Consider the following 21,533-nt stretch of genomic DNA (forward strand, 5'->3'; position numbering starts at 1 on the left):
TAGCTATCTTTAAAGAGTTTTGTTTATCTTCCATTTATGTTGTTCTTTCACATCTAAATCGTAATAAATTATTTTATTGGTAATGATAAGTCTCATTTAATCAGTATGAGCTTTTTATTGACCTCAGTCTTCTTAAGGAGAAACAGCAGTTCAGTGTGTCATTTTATGCCACAATCCTATGCATCTTTAGACAGAATAAAGTCCTACAATTCTCAGCATACCCCAGGCAGCCTGACTGTTTAAGGCATGCTGGGAATTGTGGGCTTTCTTCTGTCTAAAAGTGTGTAGGATTGCGCCCTTATGAGACTAGAGATGTGAAGGCCCGGAAAAAATCCGGAAAAATTCAGGGAAAAAAACGTTTTTTTCCTGGTTTTTTCCGAAGCCTTTTTTGTTTTTTTCCCAAAAAATTGAAAAAAATGAAGAAAAAACAGATTACGGGATGTTTTATTTTAGCATGATGAATAAAATGTTTAAGATAAGGTGTTCAGATATTTACTTCTCCAAATGATTTCTAAAAACTGTATAGTATCAGATTATTACAGTGTCTGTGCACCAAGGACAAGCAAGTCCTAGGTTGCAAACTGAGACTACAACTCTCAAATGCAAGAGGAAGATGCAGTTCTGCTTCTAGGGGACACTTCCATGGAAGCAGAGACTGAAACTAATACTGATAGCTATAGGTCAGAAAATTAGTCTGATTAAATTTCATGCATATTCATTGAATTTTGGTGTCCCCTCCCCCCCATTTTTCTCAGTTCTTTTTATGGGAATGGGGGCTTTATGTCTTGACACTGGAGGACTAGCGGAGACATAAATAATTTTCTTTGTTACTAATGTTGGTGGTTTCTTCAGTTGTTGTTTTTTTTAAATTGTTTATTTATTTATTTATTTATTTCACTTATATACCGCCCCATAGCCAGGGCTCTCTGGGCGGTTTACAGAAATTGTTTTTTGCCTGCTCCTCATAAACCGGCAGAACCAAAGAGGTTCCTTACTGTTCAAGTGTTCCTAACAGTTCAGGAGCTTGTAGCTCCATTTGTTACCAAAAAACAGTAACAACAAAATTAAATTTGTAATAATTGTTTGAATACACTAGTTTTAATATACCACATGTAATAATTTTATGCCAAACCAACTTGGACATAATTACATTTTATGTTCAAAGTGACTTTCAATCTGTAAAAAGTGCTAATATTGCATTATTTCAATTTTCCCAAAAATTTACGTTTTTTTCCCAAAAAACCTGGGAAAAACGTTTTTTTTTCCATGGCGTCCAAATTTCTGGAAATTTTACATCTCTATCTAAGACGTTTGATCAAGATCAAAGTGCAGATACGGTTTCCTTTTTAGACCCATATTAATGAAGATGCCTGTAACAATGAATGGATCTGAAAAGAAGGCCACTCTACACTACTGCTATTGATTGAAAACTATGATGATCACAGTGACCAGAGAGCTTCAGCTATGGGGCATTATAGAAATGTAATAAATACATAATAAAATTCAAATTCCTGTTCAGCCCTTAAGCTCACTTTGTGGCCTTGGGCAAATCACAGCATCTCAGTCTGATTTTCCTCCTCGCAGGATGTATGGGAATAAAATGGGATAATCCTTACTTAAGTGTCTTAGACCAGTGGTCTTCATTGCAAGGCCCAATGGCCACTTGTGGTTCCCAGTCACCTTAAGTGTGGCTCCCACCCAGCCTCTCTTTCTCTTTCTCTCTCTGTCTTGCTTTGCAGTAGCTGCTCACTCTCAGAAGGGCCTCTCTAGCTTTGTTTTGGTTTTTGCTTTACCAGTGGGCTCCAAGGCCAGGAAGGAGGTGGGGGCTTCCCTATATTGCACTGAGCTTTGGGAAGGTCTTAGTGCCTCCAAGCCATAGTATAGTTGGAGGGACAAACTTTTCATCCTCTTCTCTAAATTTAAACTCGGGAAATACAGAAATGTGTCACACTTTCCAGAGCAAATTTGTGGATTCCAAATGTTTTTGCGTGGAAGGGCAGGAGAAAAAAAAAGTAGAGAATAGATGTTCACATTAGCCATCACACTTCGTTTTGCTGATGTGGCCTTGTGAATTAAGTTGTCCATCCCTGGGTTATACCAAGGAATTTATAGTTGGGCAACTCTCCACACTGTCTTTCCTAACGTCCTGTGTGTGCATGCAGCCTCTGCTCTGCTGCCCAGATTTATGTGATTCACACATGCTGCATAGCATATTTCTGTGGAACTCTATATTCATGCCTCTTAGCCTATTGATACTTAAATTCTACAGCAACATTTCAAATAAGTTGATAGTTTGGAGGTAAAGAAAATATTTCATAAAAAGGCTTTTACTAAATCCAGTGAGAGCTTGAAAGATTTTTTTAACTGCTCAGATAACTCATCCCATTAGGAAATAATGCTATTCCAGCCTATGTTCCTTGGAGATTTGGTGAAATGCATGAACAAAATAGTATTTTGTGTTGTTTTTTAAGTTAGTAATTTAATTATTTTTTATCTTGTTGTTTCAGGGTTAATCAGACACTAAAAGTTTCAGTTTTCTTTGGCATGTACTGAGAAAAAGTGCTTAGTTCTAAGTTCTTAAAAGTTTTCTTTTTTTTAGAAACTCCTATTTTTTTTAGCTGTCAGAGCAACCTTTCTTTCCTTTTTTATCTTTTTTCCCAAAATATTGATGTTGGATTTTCTTATTATGGTATTGTGGTGGAATATTAAGGAGAAGGTACAACAGGATAAAAAAAATTTATCTAGCACTCACTTGCAAGCTGACTTCTTCCAAGCTATTAAAGGATGCTGTGGAATCACACAAAAAATATTTAGTAGACTGCAAAATAATCATAGATGGTGATTATCTAGTGCAAATGTCTACTGTAGTGTAGGAATATCTAAAGAGATTTCTGCAACTACTTTCTAAAGGTTTTTCAGCTATGCAAGGTTTTTTCTGAGGGGTTTAAAACGAGGACTCTGTGAGAGGAAAACATACTAATTCCCTGTGAAGATTCTTTTCCTAAATGTATATGCTAGATGTATAGGTTTTCTTCTCCCACACAGGCTCACTCACTTTCCTTGTATATTTTGTTTAAATAGTTTGTTTGTTTTTAACATTCTACAAAAGACTGAGATCTTCCTGGAGCAATACACAATTTTCAGCCAGGGCAACACTTTGACTTTTTCCAGTGAAATATTCTATTCAGTGAAATATTCTATTCAGCCACCCTAAGTGACATGTCTTTATAGTCTGCATACTGTTTCTATCATAAGAAAAAAGCAGGAACTTTTTAAAAATCTTATAACCAAGTAGTAACACGATTTTGCAAAATCAGTAACAGAACCATTGTTGTACATTCTTGTCACAGTTTGAAGTATATATTGCTTTAATCATTTTAGCAAACCGTTCCTTTCTGACAAAGTGTTTTGCAGCTTCAGTCATGATGCAGGTTTAAAGATAATTATAGTTCCCCTTATTAGAACTGAGTGGCATTGCTACTTTAAGCCACAAGATGGCAGCAAAAAAGTGTAGCTCTAATCACCACTAGTAAAGAAGATGGTTTGAGCATAGCCTAGAAAATATAATATATACGATATTGATATGTTTCCATGTTCTGTTCTTCTTGCATTTGGCTGTTACTGGGGTCCAATTTTCAGCCTCTTCTTTCTCAGTTTCCAAAGACTGATTCTTCTGACCCAGGAATCTTCTCCTATAAAGGATAGGTGATTCAATTATTTCAGAAATTGAAAAACCTCCTTCACTAATATTATATGAAATATGTTAATTCTGTATTATCTGAAGGTGAAAGGGAAAACCCCCAAGAATATTTAATTCTAGTTTCCCTGAATATGGTGGTCACCTCTTTTTGTTTGCTCCTGCGGCACAGTTTCTGCTAGCTGATTCTAACATTCTTGGATATTATGATCCTGGTATCATCATGTCACTCTGTATCATCATGAGACAGATTTAATAAAAGGGCTTCGTTTTGGTAATCATAAATTGAACCATGTTGTCACTCTGCTGTTGCCCATTCTGCTGTCCAAAAGGGCTTAACTAAAGGACTCATTCAGTTAATAAGGCATTAGGAGTATTGTCAGTTGCCATTCTTGTTGAAATCTCTCCATATCAGATCCTTCCATGTGTTTCAGAAAGTTTCAAACAAGCATTTATCCTGCAACCACAATTTACCAAATCATCAATTTTAGTATACTGTTCCTTTTTTCCCTTAGAAATTTTCTTGACATTGTGGGTGTTGTTGTTGTTGTTGTTTTGGCAAACATTTAGCTGTTTTGGGGACTTCATTGGCAGTTCCCCCCCCCCCACACACATACACACTTTTCCAATGGTCTGCTATTTTCTGTAGTCTTTTCTTAATTGGAGTTAAATGAGCTGTAAATTCTAACAATCTTCCCTGAGTACTTGTAGTGCTTAAGAATTCAGCAGCAAGATCTGGAGACATACCCTGAAGTATAGCAGAAAAGGAACCATCTCCTCCCCTGAGGCCGCCTTGTGTGCCTGGGAGCAAAGTAGCTCTGTACCTTCTGCAGGGCTTTAAAGATAATTTGTGAGTGTTCCAAGCCTACCCCTGGGTATCTTGGACTGATCTGGTCATATGAAGTTGCGACTGGCCTATTGCTTTTGGATGGGATTCACTGGTGTGAATCATGGGGCTCACGTTCTTCACCTCTATCTTAGGTGGTAATGTCTTATAACTCTCTCAGTTTAGTATTTTAACATATTAGTTGGCATGTTTTTCATTCCGTAGAGCCAGTGCAACTGTTAACATCCTTGTATGCAATTCTGTACCTATTTATATGTAATTAATCTTGCTGAAGTCAGGGGATCAACACATTCAGTGGAGCATAGGATTCCTGACTCAAGCAGTTCCTTACAGGCTGAATTTGTCATTTTCTAAAGCAGAAGACGCCTGACTTTGTGGCCTATTGTTTATGCTGCTGTAATTGTAGATATTAAAGAAGGAGGTTGTTTTTTAAATCCTAAAAAATGTTACTTAACAGAAAAGAGTAATGTTGAGAGAACAGGAAAAGTGGTATTTGAACCTGCTGCAAATGAAAGATAGCAAGATATATATCTTCAAAGAAGAGTGTCAGGCCGTTGCTAGACGAGGGTTTAGCCCGGCTCACCCCTGTGCGTGCAGATGACACACGGAGCCCGGGGTCAGACCAGGCTAAACCCTCCCTTGACTCGGGATAACCGGATCCACTTGTGGCCCGGTTTTTCCGCAGCCCCGGGCTGAGCCAAAGGAGCGCTGTGCCCATCGGGCCGGGGGGGTGTAAAATCATGGGGGGGAGATGGGGGGGAGAGCGGAGCTGGGGGGGAGATCACGGACGGGGGTGCGGAGGAGGCATCAGACACGACGGATGGGGGGGAAGATGAATGGGGCCAAGGCAAGGAGATCAGGGACGGGGGAAAGAAGAACGGGGCCAGGGCAAAGAGATCAGGGATGGCGGGGAAGAAGAACGGGGCCAGGGCAAGGAGATCGGGGATGGGGGGGAAGAACGGGGCCAGGGCAAGGAGATCGGGGACGGGGGGGAAGAAGAACGGGGCCAGGGCAAGGAGATCAGGGATGGGGGGGGAGAAGAACGGGGCCAGGGCAAAGAGATAGGGGATGGCGGGGGGGAAGAAGAATGGGGCCAGGGCAAGGAGATTGGAGACAGGGGGGGAAGAACAGGGCCAGGGCAAGGAGATTGGGGGGGGGGGAAGAAGAACGGGGCCAGGGCAAGAAGATTGGAGACGGGGGGGGAGAAGAACAGGGCCAGGGCAAGGAGATCAGGGGGAGGAGAAGAAGGAGATTGGGGTCGGGGGGAAGAAGAACAGGGCCAGGGCAAGGAGATCGGGGTCAGGGGGAGGAGAAGAATGGGGCCAGGGCAAGGAGATCGGGGTCAGGGGGAGGAGAAGAATGGGGCCAGGGCAAGGAGATCGGGGTCGGGGGGGAGAACGGGGCCAGGGCAAGGAGATCGGGGATGGGGGAAGAAGAACGGGGCCAGGGCAAGGAGATTGGGGAGGGGGGAAGAAGAACGGGGCCAGGGTGGGGAGATCACGGCTGGGGGGGTGGAGGGGGCATGGTGAGTCGGGGACGGGCGGGCGAGTGAGCGGGGGGGGCGGACATGGAGAGTGGGGGATGGGCAAGTGAGTGGGGGCGGACGGGTGAGCGAGCAGGAGGGGGGCATCAGACATTGTTGGGGGGAAATCAGGGGGAGCGGGGAACCCTTTATTTTGTTTTTAAAAAAGACACCCTTTTGTTGGTGCGCTCCTGTGCACATGGCCCCTTTAAGGTTAAAAAAAAATGGCCGACACGACGGGGCTTTCCCTTACCCTGTCGCGTGTTACATCTAGCTAGGGGCGACGGCCCGCGCTAGCTGCAGCGCAGCCTCACCCCTTCTCCCCACCTGATTATCAGGTAGGTCTAGCAAGGCCCTTAGTCTTCTAAACTGAGTCCAATACTAAAAGAAAGACAGTTGATCAGGAGCTATAGGGATAAGAGACTAGCAATGGGTCAGAATGGTTAGAGATTGGGCAGGTCAAAAATCGCTTTAAGGCTAGTTAAAAACTAAAACAAAAAGTGTTGCTCATTTGAGAATGAACTGCATTTAAGAAACTAATCAGCCTTAAGCTTCCATCCTATGCTTGCTTACCTGGAAGTAAATCCCATTGAAAACAAGGAAACACTTCTGAATAAACAATGCTTAGGACTGTGCTGTTAGTTTAAAAAGATACTGCTGTCTCCTATTTTTTGCAACAAAATCTGAATTACTTTTACTTAAATCAGTTCACAGAGCTGGTGTTAACTACACATCTTTCCATCCTTCTGGTAACTATCTCATCACAGCCTCTAGTGATGGTACCCTCAAGATTTTGGATCTTTTAGGAGGAAGACTTTTGTATACTCTTCATGGACATGAGGTAACATATTGTTATCTCTTCAATTCTTTGACTATGTATTTGTGCTATGAGTACACCAGTTGCAAATGCTGTATATATTATGTGTCCAATTGGTGTATTTGTGGCATTAATGATAGTTTCTGTTTTACTTCATACATTGTGATAAAATGAAATAATTCCCTATGCACAACATGCACGACTGGATAATTTTGCAACTTAGCTTTTCCATGAAAAAGTGAGGATTTAACTGCAGGTGAAATTGTGGAAACCTCACAAAAAGGGAGGTGAAAATACTTTGGAGTCAGAGACAGAGCTGAATGTGGGAGGAAACAACTTTGCTCAAGGTTACTCTTCGGCTATGGGGCGTTATATAAATGTAATAAATAATAATGATGATGATGATGATGATGTTACTCTGCCAATTACACACTGTGCGAATGAAAGCAACTTTACAACTTCGGTGACCACATCACTGAAGGAGGGAGTGGGAGGAGTCGAGCAGCAAAGGGAATGGAGTGGGCAGTGCAGCCTCTTACTGGGCAGATCGGAACCAGTGGTGCAGCAGCAGCATTTTGACCACTCTTACCGAGCAGCTCCATAGGCAATCTCCATAACCCATGTAGGCATGACAGATGACACACTAACCTACCATAGGTAAAATGGGTGTTAGGATCAGGTCTAGTCTCCCTGGTGCGGTTCCTGAATCGGCCTTGGAGGCTGAAGAAGACGACCAGCCGAGATAGGAAGCTGGGGAGGAATTTTTCCAAGGCTCTCCAGCAGTCAAGGAGGAATCTTCCCAGGAGCTTATCGAATAGGAGACCTGGGCTCTCAGATCATCTTCCCTTTCTCCCCCTCTCTGGAAACTCAGTCTTCGTTGGACAGGGAGGGAGCATCGGAATTGACAGATCCCAGCGTCTGCCAGAGTCAAGTTGGCAGAGTTGAGAGGAGGTAGGAGACAGTCTGCTAGACTAGCCACACGGCAGAGGCTACAGCTTGAAGACCTTCCCTGAAGGAGGGTGCAACACAACCTCACACACAAGGCTTTGACATGCACACCTCCCTCAGGCTAAGCACCACCACTTAAATACCTGAGGAAGGGGTAAAAAGAAAAGTATAACCTTTCCCTTATAGCAGAGGGAAAAGGTAAGGAGATTTGGAAAAGGCTTTTCTGTGAATATAGCAGGCTGAAGGTTTAATGTAATGTGTTTATTTATAAACGAATAGAGCATGAGACACAGCCAAACTGACACGTGGTTTTATGGTAGCAAAATAAATAAAATGTTTATTGTTTACAGTTCTTAGTTCCTTCGAATTATATTGCAGTCCTGCCTGTTCTTAAGAATACTGGTAGTAAACAATCTGATAATAAAAATCCTTAGTCCCTATGATCTTATTTTCACTCACTCCTCACACAACTGACAAGAAATCACATCTACCCTCCAAACCCAATCACCAACCAAACACCTCAGACCACTCAGCTCCCCCATATATATACTCCTCCCCCTTTTCCACAGCATCACCAGCCACACCCACTCAGTCCAACGTTCCGTACTCCCTAGACATACTCACGCAGACTAAGTGAATAGAAATGTGGGTAATGCCACAGAGGGCTCCAGTAAAAGCCTATCAGGCACACTGAGAAACTGTCCATTTAGTTGATAGACAAATGCCTTGCTTTGTTAGGCTAATTAAGATAGATTAGAAGATAGCTCCTAGCATTCATACTGCCTTCAGGTGTGTTGAGGTGACTACTGAATAAAGCTTTGTGGATTGCACAGAGACCTTTACTGTGTCACATCTCAGCGGGAATGCTTGGAATCATGACAGGCCCTACTGCGTGAGTTTCAGGATGGGGTGTTTGGGGGAAGCAAGCCACCAGGGGTGGGAAAAACAGCTCACAGATGACATGCTTAACCTATCATGAATTGTTCCAGAAAACAACCCATCATGGGTTAGTGTGTCATGTTAACCCAATCATTGGCTGTCAGGGGTTTCAGGCAGGATTCTTTTCTAGCCCTGCTTGGAGATGCCAGGGATTGAACCTGGACCTTTTACATGCAAGGCAGTGCTTCTACCACTGAGCTACGCCCCCTCCCCTTGCCTAGGAGTTGGGATCCCTGACTTTTTAATGGGATGGCTTGTCTTTAATCTTCAGGAGCAGGTATGCCAAGAGCAATCCATGAACATCTCGTGGTTTAAAACAATCTATAACTTTAAACAAGGAAATTACAGAGTTGGCTGGCTCCATCAATGTCTGCATGTGACATTTATTTATTTGTTTATTTATTTTATTGAAAATATTTCTTGGCTGCCTTTCAGGGTAGAAGCCTTCCCAAGGTGCCTTACAGCAATAAAATACATTAAAACAGTTAAAATATTATACAATTTATATCCGCCTTTCCTCCAAAAGATGGTGTTCAAGGTGGCTAACAATAAAATCAGATTATAAACAAAATGTTACTTCAAACATATCAAAAACTAGTTAAAAATACAATTGCGAACATCAAAATAAAAGAAATAAACAGCACCAACCAATTAATAACCCCTTCATCAACAGACCATCTTCAATGCCAAAGGCCTGCCTGAATAAAAATGCTTTTGCCTGCCAGTAGAAGGCTAGGTTAGATGGGGGCTAACCTAGCCTTCCTCAACAGCGAGTTCCAAAGCTTGGGAGTACCCACCTAGAAGGTCCTGTCTTGTGTCCTCAACCAAACGTGCCTCTGATGGCAGTACTGATAGAAGATCCTGAGGATCTTAAAATTTTGGAAGCATTTTTTATAAACTGGATCACAAATTCAATGCATATAAACTTTATGAACTGGATCATAAATCCTGTTTCTAACTTCCAAACCCATCAGTATAGCCAGGCTATCATGGTCATTTCTGTTTACCAAGCACCACACGGCAGTCATAGTCTTGTTGCACCGTGATTTCATCCGAGCAGGAGCTGATTGTCTTCACTGTGTGGCCACACACAATGTTGTCCTGACTGCTACTGCATACTTTTGCATGGCTTCTGGATTGCATCAGTCTTGCCTTTGCTGTGTGGTCTGTTGGTGTTGGTATTTTTTTTAATGTCTGTCACACTTACTAGCCTATATAGAACTCAAAAGATGAACATATACCATGTGGATGCAGCTAGTGTACACAGAGATGAGTCGTACTTGCTCAGTTAAAACAGTCCTGAGACTACCCACACTGAGTTGGATGAATAGGAAAGATGGAGTTGGATGTTGTCAACATATTTATTTCATTCCCAAGTTTTTGTGCAGACTTGCTTAGTTCTATTTCGGCTTTGAAGTCCTGCAGAATTTCATTCTATCTCCATTCCTGGTTCAAAGTGGATGAGATAATGAACACCACACACTCTCTATTTGGGCTTAAAAGGGACAAAGGGCTCCTGAAAGGTTTTAATATTGTCTTTTATGAACAGTCTTCTGTATTGCCTCAATATATACTGCATAGTATTACAAATGGAGCGACTTGGAGTGGACATTCCTTCTTGTAGCATATGCAGTATGAACCAAAAAAACCCAATTTTTGCTTTGAAATTACCTATTGAAATGAGTAGGAATGAAAAGAAGTAAGAAATGTAAAGATCGCTAAGTGGGAGCAGGAGAAAAAAATACACAGAAGAAAAGCACTAAGCTGTTTTTGTAAAAAAGTGAACATTCTTTTTCTTTTCTTTTCTTTTCTTTTTTTAACTAGGGGCCTGTCCTCTCTGTCGCCTTTTCAAAAGGTGGGGAAACATTTGCCTCTGGAGGTACGGATGGACAGGTTTGTTAAATGTTTTGAATTATTAACATAAAACATTTCTCATTAGGTGCTCCAAGCAAACATGACTCTCTTTGTTAACAGTTTCTCAAAAATCTTGTTAAAATTATTGTAATTTGAGCCTTCTCTGCATGTCTTCCACCAGGGTGGAGGGGAGGAATGGCTGCTGTGTGTGTGTGTGTGTGTGTGTGTGTCTGCCATTTTGAATATGCAGCCTCTGCTCAGAGGTTGTTGTGTCGTATGAACCTAGCAAGCATGAGTTATACAAGGGTTGTTTAGCTCTTGCATAACCTGTGTTCGTCAGGTTTGCACGACACCCAGTGGGAGTTGCATAAGCAACCTAGCATCAGTTGGCCCTGCAAGTTGTCCAAACCTTGTCACAAAGTCCTTGCTAGGTTAATCTTGCTTGTAATTGAATAATTTAGGATGCCTTCCTGCTTAAATAGAATGACTGCCATTTTTAAAGTATGAGTTGAACATGAGCAGATATATAGTTATGACTTCTTACAGGTACTGCTGTGGAAGACTATTTTTGATGAATTTGAATATAAAAAAGTTCTTAAAAATTATATGCAAAAAATACATGTTGATGAGCCTCCTCACCTTCTTGATATTTATCCTCGCTCGCCGCATCGCCACGATGGAAAATCGCAGTCAATTGAGGTAAACTATTATGGCTTCTAACATTAAATTATTTATGAATTAACAAATAGTTGTCTACAAATGTGGCTTTCAGTAAAATATTGCAATATTTATTTATTTATTTATTTATTACATTTATATACCGAAGCTCTCTGGGCGGTTTACAAAAGTTAAAAACAGTAAACATTAAAAAGTATACAAAATGTAAAAACCATCAGAAACGTAAAAACAACAGTATAAAAACAACAGTATCCATTTAAAAACAACAGTTCTGGGGTCCGTTAAAAGACAAACTTAGCGTTGTTAAATGCTGTTAAATGCCTGGGAGAAGAGAAAAGTCTTGACCTGGCGCCTGAAAAGATAACAATGTTGGCGCCAGGCAAGCCTCATCGGGAAGATCATTCCACAGTCGGGGGGCTTCTGTCCAAGGTTCCAGACAGATAGTTATGCCCTTTTCCAGACTACTCCTTTCTGTTGTTTCCACAATAGTTACTCAGCATGCAGTACTAACATATCTCACTTGTGTTTGGATACTCTGTTTTGGCTACATAAGGAGAATGAGTACTCTTAGTACATAGGATACAAGAACTATTTTTCTGGGACTGGCAAGCAGTTCACTATATGTAATGAATAATACCTTGTATTTGTGGAGCCCTGCATATGCAAAGGTGTTGAAATATTGGAACATTTATATGCCTCCCAACTAGTTCCGGGGATTATCTCCAGAAGTGCTAAAGCTCCATCACGCAAGCTGTGGGTGCTGCTTGCGTGATGGAGTTGGCGGGGCTGGCCATGCACAGAACAAGAGCAGTGATGGGCCCCACGCACAGATGGACAACACTGGGTCCTGCCCACTGATGGCCAGTCATGTGGTTCTTCAATCCAGACCATGTCACATGCATTGTATCACTATGCATAATACGGTATTCAAATAGATATTACAGTTGTACCTGCTGTTCATAGGCATTTTAAACCAATATTTTTTCTTCAGTGAACAAACTTCTAACTTTACACTAGGTGGCACTAAAATATAAGAACAGTTTGAATGGTGGAAACCAGCCCAGTATGAAATAGGATTTTCAGATTGAATACATTTTTAAATATTGGAAGTGGCACACCCCACTCTGTCCTTTCCATCTAGTCAGGACAATACATAGAGTCATAGAATAGTAGAGTTGGAAGGCCATCGAGTGTGGTGCAGGATCAGGAGTAATTTTACAGTTTTAATCGAAGGATTACCTGAGGAAGTTAGCATTGCAGTTTTGTGAAATCATTTTTAATACTGTCCCATGGAAGAGAGAGTTGAAATACTTTAGTTCAGGAGTGGCATGCAGCTCATGGGCATCAGCTGGTACAGAATGCCACAGCCCCTCTTCTGACAAATAGCAGGAGCACATTCACCCTGTTTGGCTGTTATTCACCGTTACTGCAATAGATTCCACATAGCAACTGTTTCCATTCAAATTACTATATTATTTTTAAGCCCTTTATAGAACCCCATTCCCTGTTCCCCCACTTGCCAAGGTCTGCTTATGGGGCCTTGCTTAAAATCCCGTCCATAAGAGAAGTTAAACAGTGATGGGAGAGCGGGGCCTTCTAAACAGTTTCCCTCCTGTTGCAAAACTCAGTTCCTAAGAAGATGTACATGTGCACATAGTTGTTGATATTCCAACATTTATTCCAGCAAGCTTTTCAAAGGTTTTCACTGGGCAAAGGAATATATCAGTGCCATGACTTTACTATGGCTGATCTGTTCACTTTCTATATAAATTTAAGTGAATTGTTTGTGGTTTTAGCATTCTTTGTTTTATTTTTTATGATGGTAGCTATTTTGGCCTAGAAGTTGGCCTAAGCATGGCTTGAATTAATTATTTAGATACACTTCACCAAGATTTGTTTCTGCTCTAGATGCAACATAAAGTCTACCGCTCTTTTTCATTTATCATCACGAGGCCCACTTTCCCCAGCACTCATTATTATTGCCTCTTTCCACGTGATCTGCTTGTGTGTAAAGTGCCTCTAAATGTTCATCAGTGCAGGATCCAGATATTATTTTCAGGGCATCGTCCAAGGATTATCTGGATGTTGCATTGCTGTATTGAGAATATTGCTTTTAGTCCTGTGCAAAAAAATTTAAAGAACACATTAGTCTAAGGACATAATTATGCCCAGTTATCTAGGCATAATCTAAACAATATGAACAAAGTAGAGATGCAAAGGTGTGTATTAAGCGTCACTAAGCAGTACTAAATATCTTACTGAAATATGGTATTTAATAGTTTGCCAAGAGGTATATTATCTTATCACATGTAGTCTTTTGAGGGTTCAATACTATACCCATTTTAATAATAACCTCAAATCTAATTTTCAACAGATAAATCCTAGCTATGACGTAACAGATATGCAAACTTTTGATCCTCCTGTTGTAGATGTTAGTTCTTCGTCTTCTGTTTCACCAGTATCTCCGGTAAGTTTTTCAAAGGAAAATGGCACACTGTATATAAACCAAGTGTTTTCTCCAGAGCAATTAAAAATACTGTAGGCAAATTAGGATTCTCTTGGCTAGCTTGTTTCCACACAGCTTTTGCGCCTGAGTGGGAGGCCTCAGACCCGCAGGCCAAATCCAGCCCTCCCAGAGGTGAAATTTAGCCTTCCAGAATTCCTCAGATGCACATGTCCCCATCTCCTTCCCCATGACTGCCAATTGTCTGCCATTTTTTTGTTAGTTTCCCTGGTTTTGTGCAGTTTTTTCCAATTCTATAAGATTGAAATGCCTCTCCCAAAGCTTACTAACTGGTAGTAAGAGTTTTGTGCTAAAATATGCTGGTATTTTTTGTGTCACCCCACCACCACACACACCCTCCAATTCCCTTTGGCTCTGCCCATCACTGGAATGCAGTCCCCAAGAGCTTTTCCGAAATTGAATTTGGTTCGTGAGCCGAAAGAGGTTTCCCACTTCTGCTTTAGCTTCAGCCAGCTTACTCTTTAAATCTTAAGTTGCACTGAGAGACTTTCCCTACGTTTTTGTTTGAATGGTTTTCATCCTCCACTATTTCAACCCAGGTTTTGCTTCTCAGTAATTTTCAGATGTAAAATTTTCCCATTTTCAGACTCTTTAGAAATCATTGTGTCAGGCTATATATGTACCAAGTGCCAGCTTTTTAATTATTGTTGAATTCAATGTTTTTCTAGTGGTATTTTATGCTATAAGTGCACCAAATTTCAACTTCCTTGTTCATATGGAATAACCAAAACAGTGTGTGTCAGTCAATCCTAAGAATTTATATAAAGATACTAAGAATTTCCATTTTTATTCTACAATAGTTAGCTTGGACTTCCACATCCTACTTTGCGTCCCATGTGTGGTTTTCTTGCTCGGTACTAGAGTGTGTTGTGAGGTAAAGTTAGGGACACTTCATGGGTTGCTATAGCAGTTCATGAACCACTTTCCTATGGCTTTGTCATAAGCCTATGCGGCAGGGTCTTGCTATTTACTGTGTTATCTGTACAGCACCATGTACATTGATGGTGCTATATAAATAAATAAATAATAATAATACACCACTATAGCAATGTGGGAAAGCCTGACATCATGTGGATGGGGCTAATTGTACAAGTTTTTCCTAGGAAGGACCTACTTGATTAGCCTCACCAGTGCTGCACTTGTAGACACAGCCAAAAGAAGTAGCTGCTGTAGAAAACCTGAAGTGTTCAAGTTTTAGATTTTTCCGTTGATTGAGGAGTCTTTGGCTGAGAGCCCAATCCTCTAGCTTTCTGGATGATATGGGGCATATTTAATGCTCACCTTCTGAATAAGAGATGTACTAAGAAGGGACTTTTGCCCTTGCCATATCATGAATGCCCTTAAAAAAACCTCCTGCACCTCATGCAAGATAAATAGATTTTATGAGAGGTTTACACGCACCCCGGTGGACTTTCTCTCTGGGGCTCAATAGGCTTGAAATCATGGCAGGATATGGCAGACATGAGGGATGTGTCATCTTCTTAGATAATCTGCCCTTACTACAGCTACTAGTTATATATTTGAGAACAGCAGTGTACTAGGCTCTTCCTCCTAAAGAAGGTGTTTTTTTACTTATTTCTGTCTATGGTGTTTAAAATTGGTGTACTATTTTCAGAGTTCCTACTACATATTCTTTTTAAACTGAAAATATTCACAAATTAATGCTGTTAAGTTAGGTTCTTTATTCTTAACAAAGTGTTAAGAGTGTTAAGCCATCCAATGTATTTGAGCATCTCCTTTTAGGAACTTCCACCACCATTGTCCAATTTGCTTCTCGCTTTGTAGAGTTCTATTGAACATGTATTAGCAATCACAAAATGGGCTCTAGAAATCAATTGTGTGACGTACAGAACTGGAAACAGAGATTACATTAGCAATGACATGTTGAGCAGGTAGACAAATTTCAATCCCTTTTTCATTCCAAAAATACAGAAGCTTATATGCTTACTACCTGTTGTCTTTCCCTTCTTATATTGACTACTTTATATAGTTAAATACAAAACAACAACTCTGCTTTCCGTGGTGTTGTAATTAAATTGGGTTCGTGACCTGCCAAAAAAATAATACTAATAGGGCAACAGCGCTTGGTGGCTGTCCTGGTGCAATGAACTATAAGCAGGACCAGCTCTTATTTTCTGAGCAAGACTCCTGAATTTTCTGTGTCCTGCAACTACAGAGTATTTTCATGGCAAGACATATCACTCTGAAAAGACAAAATAATAATAATAATAATAATAATAATAATAATAATAATAATAATAATAATAATAATTCAATATTTGTAATAGCAGCAGCTTGTCCTAGCATCAGTTAACTCAGCCTTCCACAACCTGGTGCCCTCCAAATGTGTTGGACTACAATTCCCAGCCTGCCATGTAGTCCAACACGTCTGTAGTGCTCTAATTCCAACACTTGTGCAAGCAGAGATTTAGAAAATGTGCTCTGAAACGAAGCGATAATGTCGCTGTGTTTGTTAAATGGTCTTTGCTGGATGCTTCATGTGAAAAAGGAATTCCTTTGTGGCATGTGCATTGGGCATAGATATTGTAGGTGTTCTTCCTCTATTGTGATGTCATCTGACACTTTTCTTGGGAACTGTGACCTCAAACCCCCATCAGCAATTCTTTCCTCAACACATTTCCATTCCCCACCCTCACCCTCTTTTTAGATATTTCTGGGAATCTAAGCTATGACCATGATTCTCGCAGCTGATTCTGAGGGATGTATAAAATGCCTCACAGCCATCAGCCCACGCATCCACTAACAACTGGTTCCTTCCTCTTCCTGTGGAAAAGCAACATTCTCTGAGAGCTGTACCCTGAGGAATGTAGAAACAGCGGCAAGCCTTTCACACAGGAAATTGCTCCTCTAGCACTCTTAGAAAGTGCTTCTGTCACTTCGACTGTCTGCCCATAATGAGCTTCCTGCTGACCTACAAGATGATTTACTACTGATCTAAATGCCTTTGCCAGTCTGTAAGCATAACGGCAGCTAATGAAGCTGGCAATCAGCAGTTCTGTAAATCTGTAACTGCCCTTTTTAAAACTTGCCTGTGTTTGGTACATATATATTTGGCTGAGCAATTTCATATTCCATCAAGTTTGGTTGGATAGCAAATTGTGCATGCTTTACAACATGGAAAGTATTGTTGCAAGTCACTGGGCTATGAACAAACAATTTTAATTTTTTTAAAAAATAAATAAATAAGTGGATCATTGTCATGTAAGCTTTCATTCTTTTCTTTTCTTTTTTTGGGGGAAGTCCTTAAAGCCTGTAGCGCAGACAGCTAACACCAGGAAACCAAATGCTGAAGGCTTCAGTGAGTCCATCATCTTGGCACATGCCTGATTGAAATGAATGGAGGTCACAGAGCAGCAGAGCTTGATGGATTGTGACCTGGAGCATTGCACTTGACTTATTTTTATAGTTAACTGTATTAGGCATCTGTAAGGGCCATGCTGTATGAGAAAAGTATTTCCCATTCCTCTGCACTATGGCTCATACATTCTTTTTTCAGTGACAATAGCATGATATCCTATCCAAACAAAGTATGGAAAAGGGAGAAATTACCATGTAGTTGCAGGATAGCTATGTGTCTGTCCACCCCTTTTTAAAACCTAAATAGATGTACGCTTCCATGCAGGAGAGGAGAACTCTCACAGCCTTCAAGGAATGTAACAAACTAATAGAAAACTCCTGAAATAAGAAAAGAAAAGAAAAAAGCAATAAAATGGGATTGAGAGTTGTTTACTCATTACTTATTATCCATCCTTTGATATGTGCACAATGATAACACCAATGAATTGACACTGGACTGACACGTATCACATTTTTCCTCTGCACATGTTCCAGACAAAATCAAGCACTATGCATGGGTTGTTTATCCACCACCTTTAATGAGGATTGCAGCCTATGTCTCACTGTTTTCTTCTGGAATGGAGTATTAAGTAACAAGCTAAATTTAGCACTATGGAGGGGTTTGCTGTCTGACTGCACCAAAGCCTGGGGTAGGTTTCCTCTGGGGGACTGAGAATGGTCCCCACACCTCCCACAGTTGCCCACCCCACTTTAATTTTTTTGGTTGTATCATGTCTATTTCGCTATGACTGCAGCTGGGAGGCAAGAGACTGCATAAGCGAAATGCATTTATTTGAGCAATTGTGCCCTGAGGCTCAGTATAAGAAGTACAGTATAAGAGCCCCCCCCCATTATGGCCCCCACTTACATAGTAAAGTTGCATTGAATTGTAATATTTTAAGTCATAATAAAGCGAAGAGACAGGAACTCGGTAGACTTAAGCTAGAGCCATTATTAAGATTGAATACTCTGGCTCAGGCAAACTGCAGTCTAAGGGTAGTATCCAGTGTTAGACCTATGTAGAGTAAACTCATTGAAATGAATGAGACTTAATAAGAACATATTTTCATTCCATGCAGACCTGGGGACCGTGCATTGTGAGTTATGCAACTTTTGCATAACTCACGGTCACCAGATTCGCATGACATGACAAGCTGTGGCCAGGTGTTGAGTATGGAAATCCCACCCAACATGTGCCAGAGCCCACCGTGATTGGTTTGTGCGATCTCAGGAAGTTTAGTAAGCCATGGTGGCTTGTTAACCACCCTGCAAGTGCTGGTTGTGTGCCAGCCAGATTTACATAATTACCCTTGCCAGTGCAGCTCATTGTGACATCAGAACCTGGCAAGGTTGGTTGGTTGCATTGGTTAACAAACCACGCAGCAACCCTAAAACAGGCCATGGTTTCTCGGTGGTTTGTTAATACTCCAGACACCCACCGTCACCAGGTTCTGAAGTCACAATAAGCTGCACTGGTGAAGGTAATTATGTATATCTGGTCGGCACACAACTAGCACGCGCAGGCTGGTTAACAAGCCACTGTGGCTTATTAACCACCCTGCGATCTTGCAAAGCAGCTCCATGGCTTTGGAGCTCCACAGTGGGCTATTTTAACCGTGTAAACCAGATCTCTGAGTTTGTCCAATAGAGAGAGTTATTGTTGTTTTGGGTGGTAAAAAAATCAGCTTGGCTGATTTTTTTCCTAAGATTAAGAAGCAAATTTCTGACATATCACTTGATCATTATTCATCATGTTAATGGATTTTTAATTATAGCATTTATGCCAAGGCAATTAAATGCCATTAGCATCTTGACATTACTCTCCCATTAAATTTTATGTGAACTCTGCCTTAATCTTTAGTTAAAACTTGAGTTCAACGCAGGCCAGCCCTTCTGTCTCTGGAGAAACCCTTAAATTTAGAGACATAGAGAAGTATATAGATGATATAGGTGAGGGAGAAAGTGCACATGACGGGGGGCAACCAAGTGTCTTTTCAGGTGGTGCATTGTTCGGGGTGAGGTATTATTATTTTCATCACATGGGATATGTGGGTGAGGAGAAACTGAACCGCCACCTCCCTGTGATTCTTTGGCCCCCAGATACTTTCCCCCCAACCTGGCTCACTGCTGGGGTGCTTCTGGATGGAGGGTGCCTTGCACTAACAGTTAAAAGGTATTTCATCTTTGCTTCCTTTATGGATTTTTTTCTGGTAAGAAAAACAAACAAACACGATTTGACAGCATAGGTGGACTACAAATTGAAAATGACAACTTCTGGACCCGCTGTAAAATTCCAATTGCACAATTAAAGCCCCTTTCTTTCCAGGTACCATTAGTGATACTTCATATTTAACTCATTCTTGGAGTCTGTATTGATTGCTGTCTTACAATGAAGAAATCATAGTACAGTGTTTTATTATACACAGTACCTTGGATCTTTGGAATTTCCCCCCTTTTTTACAGCATCTTGTACATTCTTCATGACTGAGCAGGGGATTGCATTTCCCCTGAAGGGCCACGTATGCAGCCTGGGATGCTATTCGATCCAGCTATTTCTCTGGAAGCTCATGGCACAAGGAACCTTTCACCAGATAGGGCTGGTGTGTAAGTTGCAACTTCTGTGCTGAGAGAACCGGATCAATTATCTAGTTGGTATTAGTGCAAGGTTTGAAAACTGTAGTTCATAAAAAAAAATGTCAGCTACAGACTACTGATGGGGACTAGGCATACAGAGCCCAGCTTTACAGTCTTAAGACAACTGCACTAGCTTCCAGTGGGGCCTAGTTCAAAGTGCAGACTTAACCTTTAAGACATTAAACTGTTTGGAACTAAGGAATCTTAAGGACAATCTGCGCCCGCATGAAACTGCCTGGTTATTAAGATCTGCCTCAGAGATCTTTCTCTGGGTGCCCTTGCCATCAGAGTTGAGGTGGGTGGTGACCATGAGAGGGCCTTTTCAGTTGTGGCACCCTTACTTTAAAATGTTCTCCCCATGGAGGCTCACATGACAGTGACTTTCAGCATTGGATCAAATTGATTTTATTTGCCCAGGCCTTTTAGATCCAAGTTTTATGTACTGCTTTTATCTGCCTTCAGCTCCTGTTTCATGTTATGTTTTATATGATTGATTTTTGTGATGAGGATGAGGATGAGGATGAGGATGAGGATTTTATTTCACGTTTTATTAGCCACTTTGGGAGGTGGCTGCCTGAAGAGCAAGGCGCAAATCCACTATATAGATAAATACATAGACATGATTATGGTGGCTTTTAAAAATGTCATGTGCTCTGTTAATACAAGAGACAGATGAGAAGGAGGACCAGATTGCTGCAATGATGAGGGAAGCCACGACTGCAGGATCTCTTCATTTGGAGGCATATGCCCACTCTTGAAGTGATCCACATTTAGAGCATAGATGTGACTAGTAGAAAAGAACCTGCATACATTGGAGCTGCCCCACTGGGGATATTTTTTTTTACTTTTGTAGTATCTTCAAAATACTGGGTGAATATAACATTTTACTAGCGTAACTACTTTAATTGGTGTTTATCATTGTAGGAACAAGGATAACTACTTCTTGAGTTATTTGTTCTGTCACAGCAGCTGCAATTAACCATACGCCAGAGAGGTTTTGTAACTTGTTCAAACTTTGGGTAGGCTTTTGATCAATATGTTATGGAGGCCATTTCAATTTGTTGTCGGAAGCATCTCTTTACTTACTGTTCTCAGACAGTTTCGTACATTCCTGTGTCGTTCTATCCCTAGCAACATCAGCCTGTCCATAAGATGGCCCTTTTTGTAAAATAGCTAAAGTGTGGTTCAGTTTCGGGTTAGGGTATAGGTAATGTACAGAAGGTCACTGTTTGGAAGAAATAAGTCCAAAGTCTGCTTGGATAGGTATGGAAATGGTTGTGTAGCAATAGTTGTATGACTTTTTGAATCCCAGCTGTTGCATTTTAAAAGCATTGCTGTGGAGAAAATGGCCTGTCATTTTGAGAGTGCAAGATAGCTGCCCAGTATTAAGCATATTTTGAATATTGAGCAGAGGAAAACCACAGCAAAATGCTGCTGCAGGGAAGTGCCTGTTCAGGCAGTTCAGATGAACTGCTTAGCTTGGAGGAGATTCAGGACTTGTCAGTTTTGCACTGTTAACAAATTAATTATTTATTTTATTTATTTATTTATTACATTTTTATACCGCCCAATAGCCGAAGCTCTCTGGGCGGTTCACAAAAATTAAAATCATCATAAAACAACCAACAAGTTAAAAATACAAATACAAAATACAATATAAAAAGCACAACCAGGATAAAACCACGCAGCAAAATTGATATAAGGTTAAAATACAGA

The 21,533-nt window shown here is 40.9% G+C and overlaps 1 protein-coding gene across 1 annotated transcript in view; it reads left to right on the forward strand.

Annotated features, from left to right (window-relative positions):
• Positions 1-21,533, forward strand: part of POC1B (POC1 centriolar protein B) — a 39,866-nt gene that overhangs the window by 7,147 nt on the left and 11,186 nt on the right. Inside the window, exons 7-10 of the mRNA XM_063134701.1 lie at positions 6,774-6,907; positions 10,595-10,663; positions 11,171-11,323; positions 13,677-13,769. Of these exons, the coding sequence (XP_062990771.1) occupies positions 6,774-6,907; positions 10,595-10,663; positions 11,171-11,323; positions 13,677-13,769 (449 nt within the window). The remainder of the gene's footprint in view (positions 1-6,773; positions 6,908-10,594; positions 10,664-11,170; positions 11,324-13,676; positions 13,770-21,533) is intronic.

The sequence above is a fragment of the Elgaria multicarinata genome, chromosome 9 (assembly GCF_023053635.1).
Source record: "Elgaria multicarinata webbii isolate HBS135686 ecotype San Diego chromosome 9, rElgMul1.1.pri, whole genome shotgun sequence".
In the NCBI taxonomy this organism is placed as follows: Eukaryota; Metazoa; Chordata; class Lepidosauria; order Squamata; family Anguidae; genus Elgaria; species Elgaria multicarinata.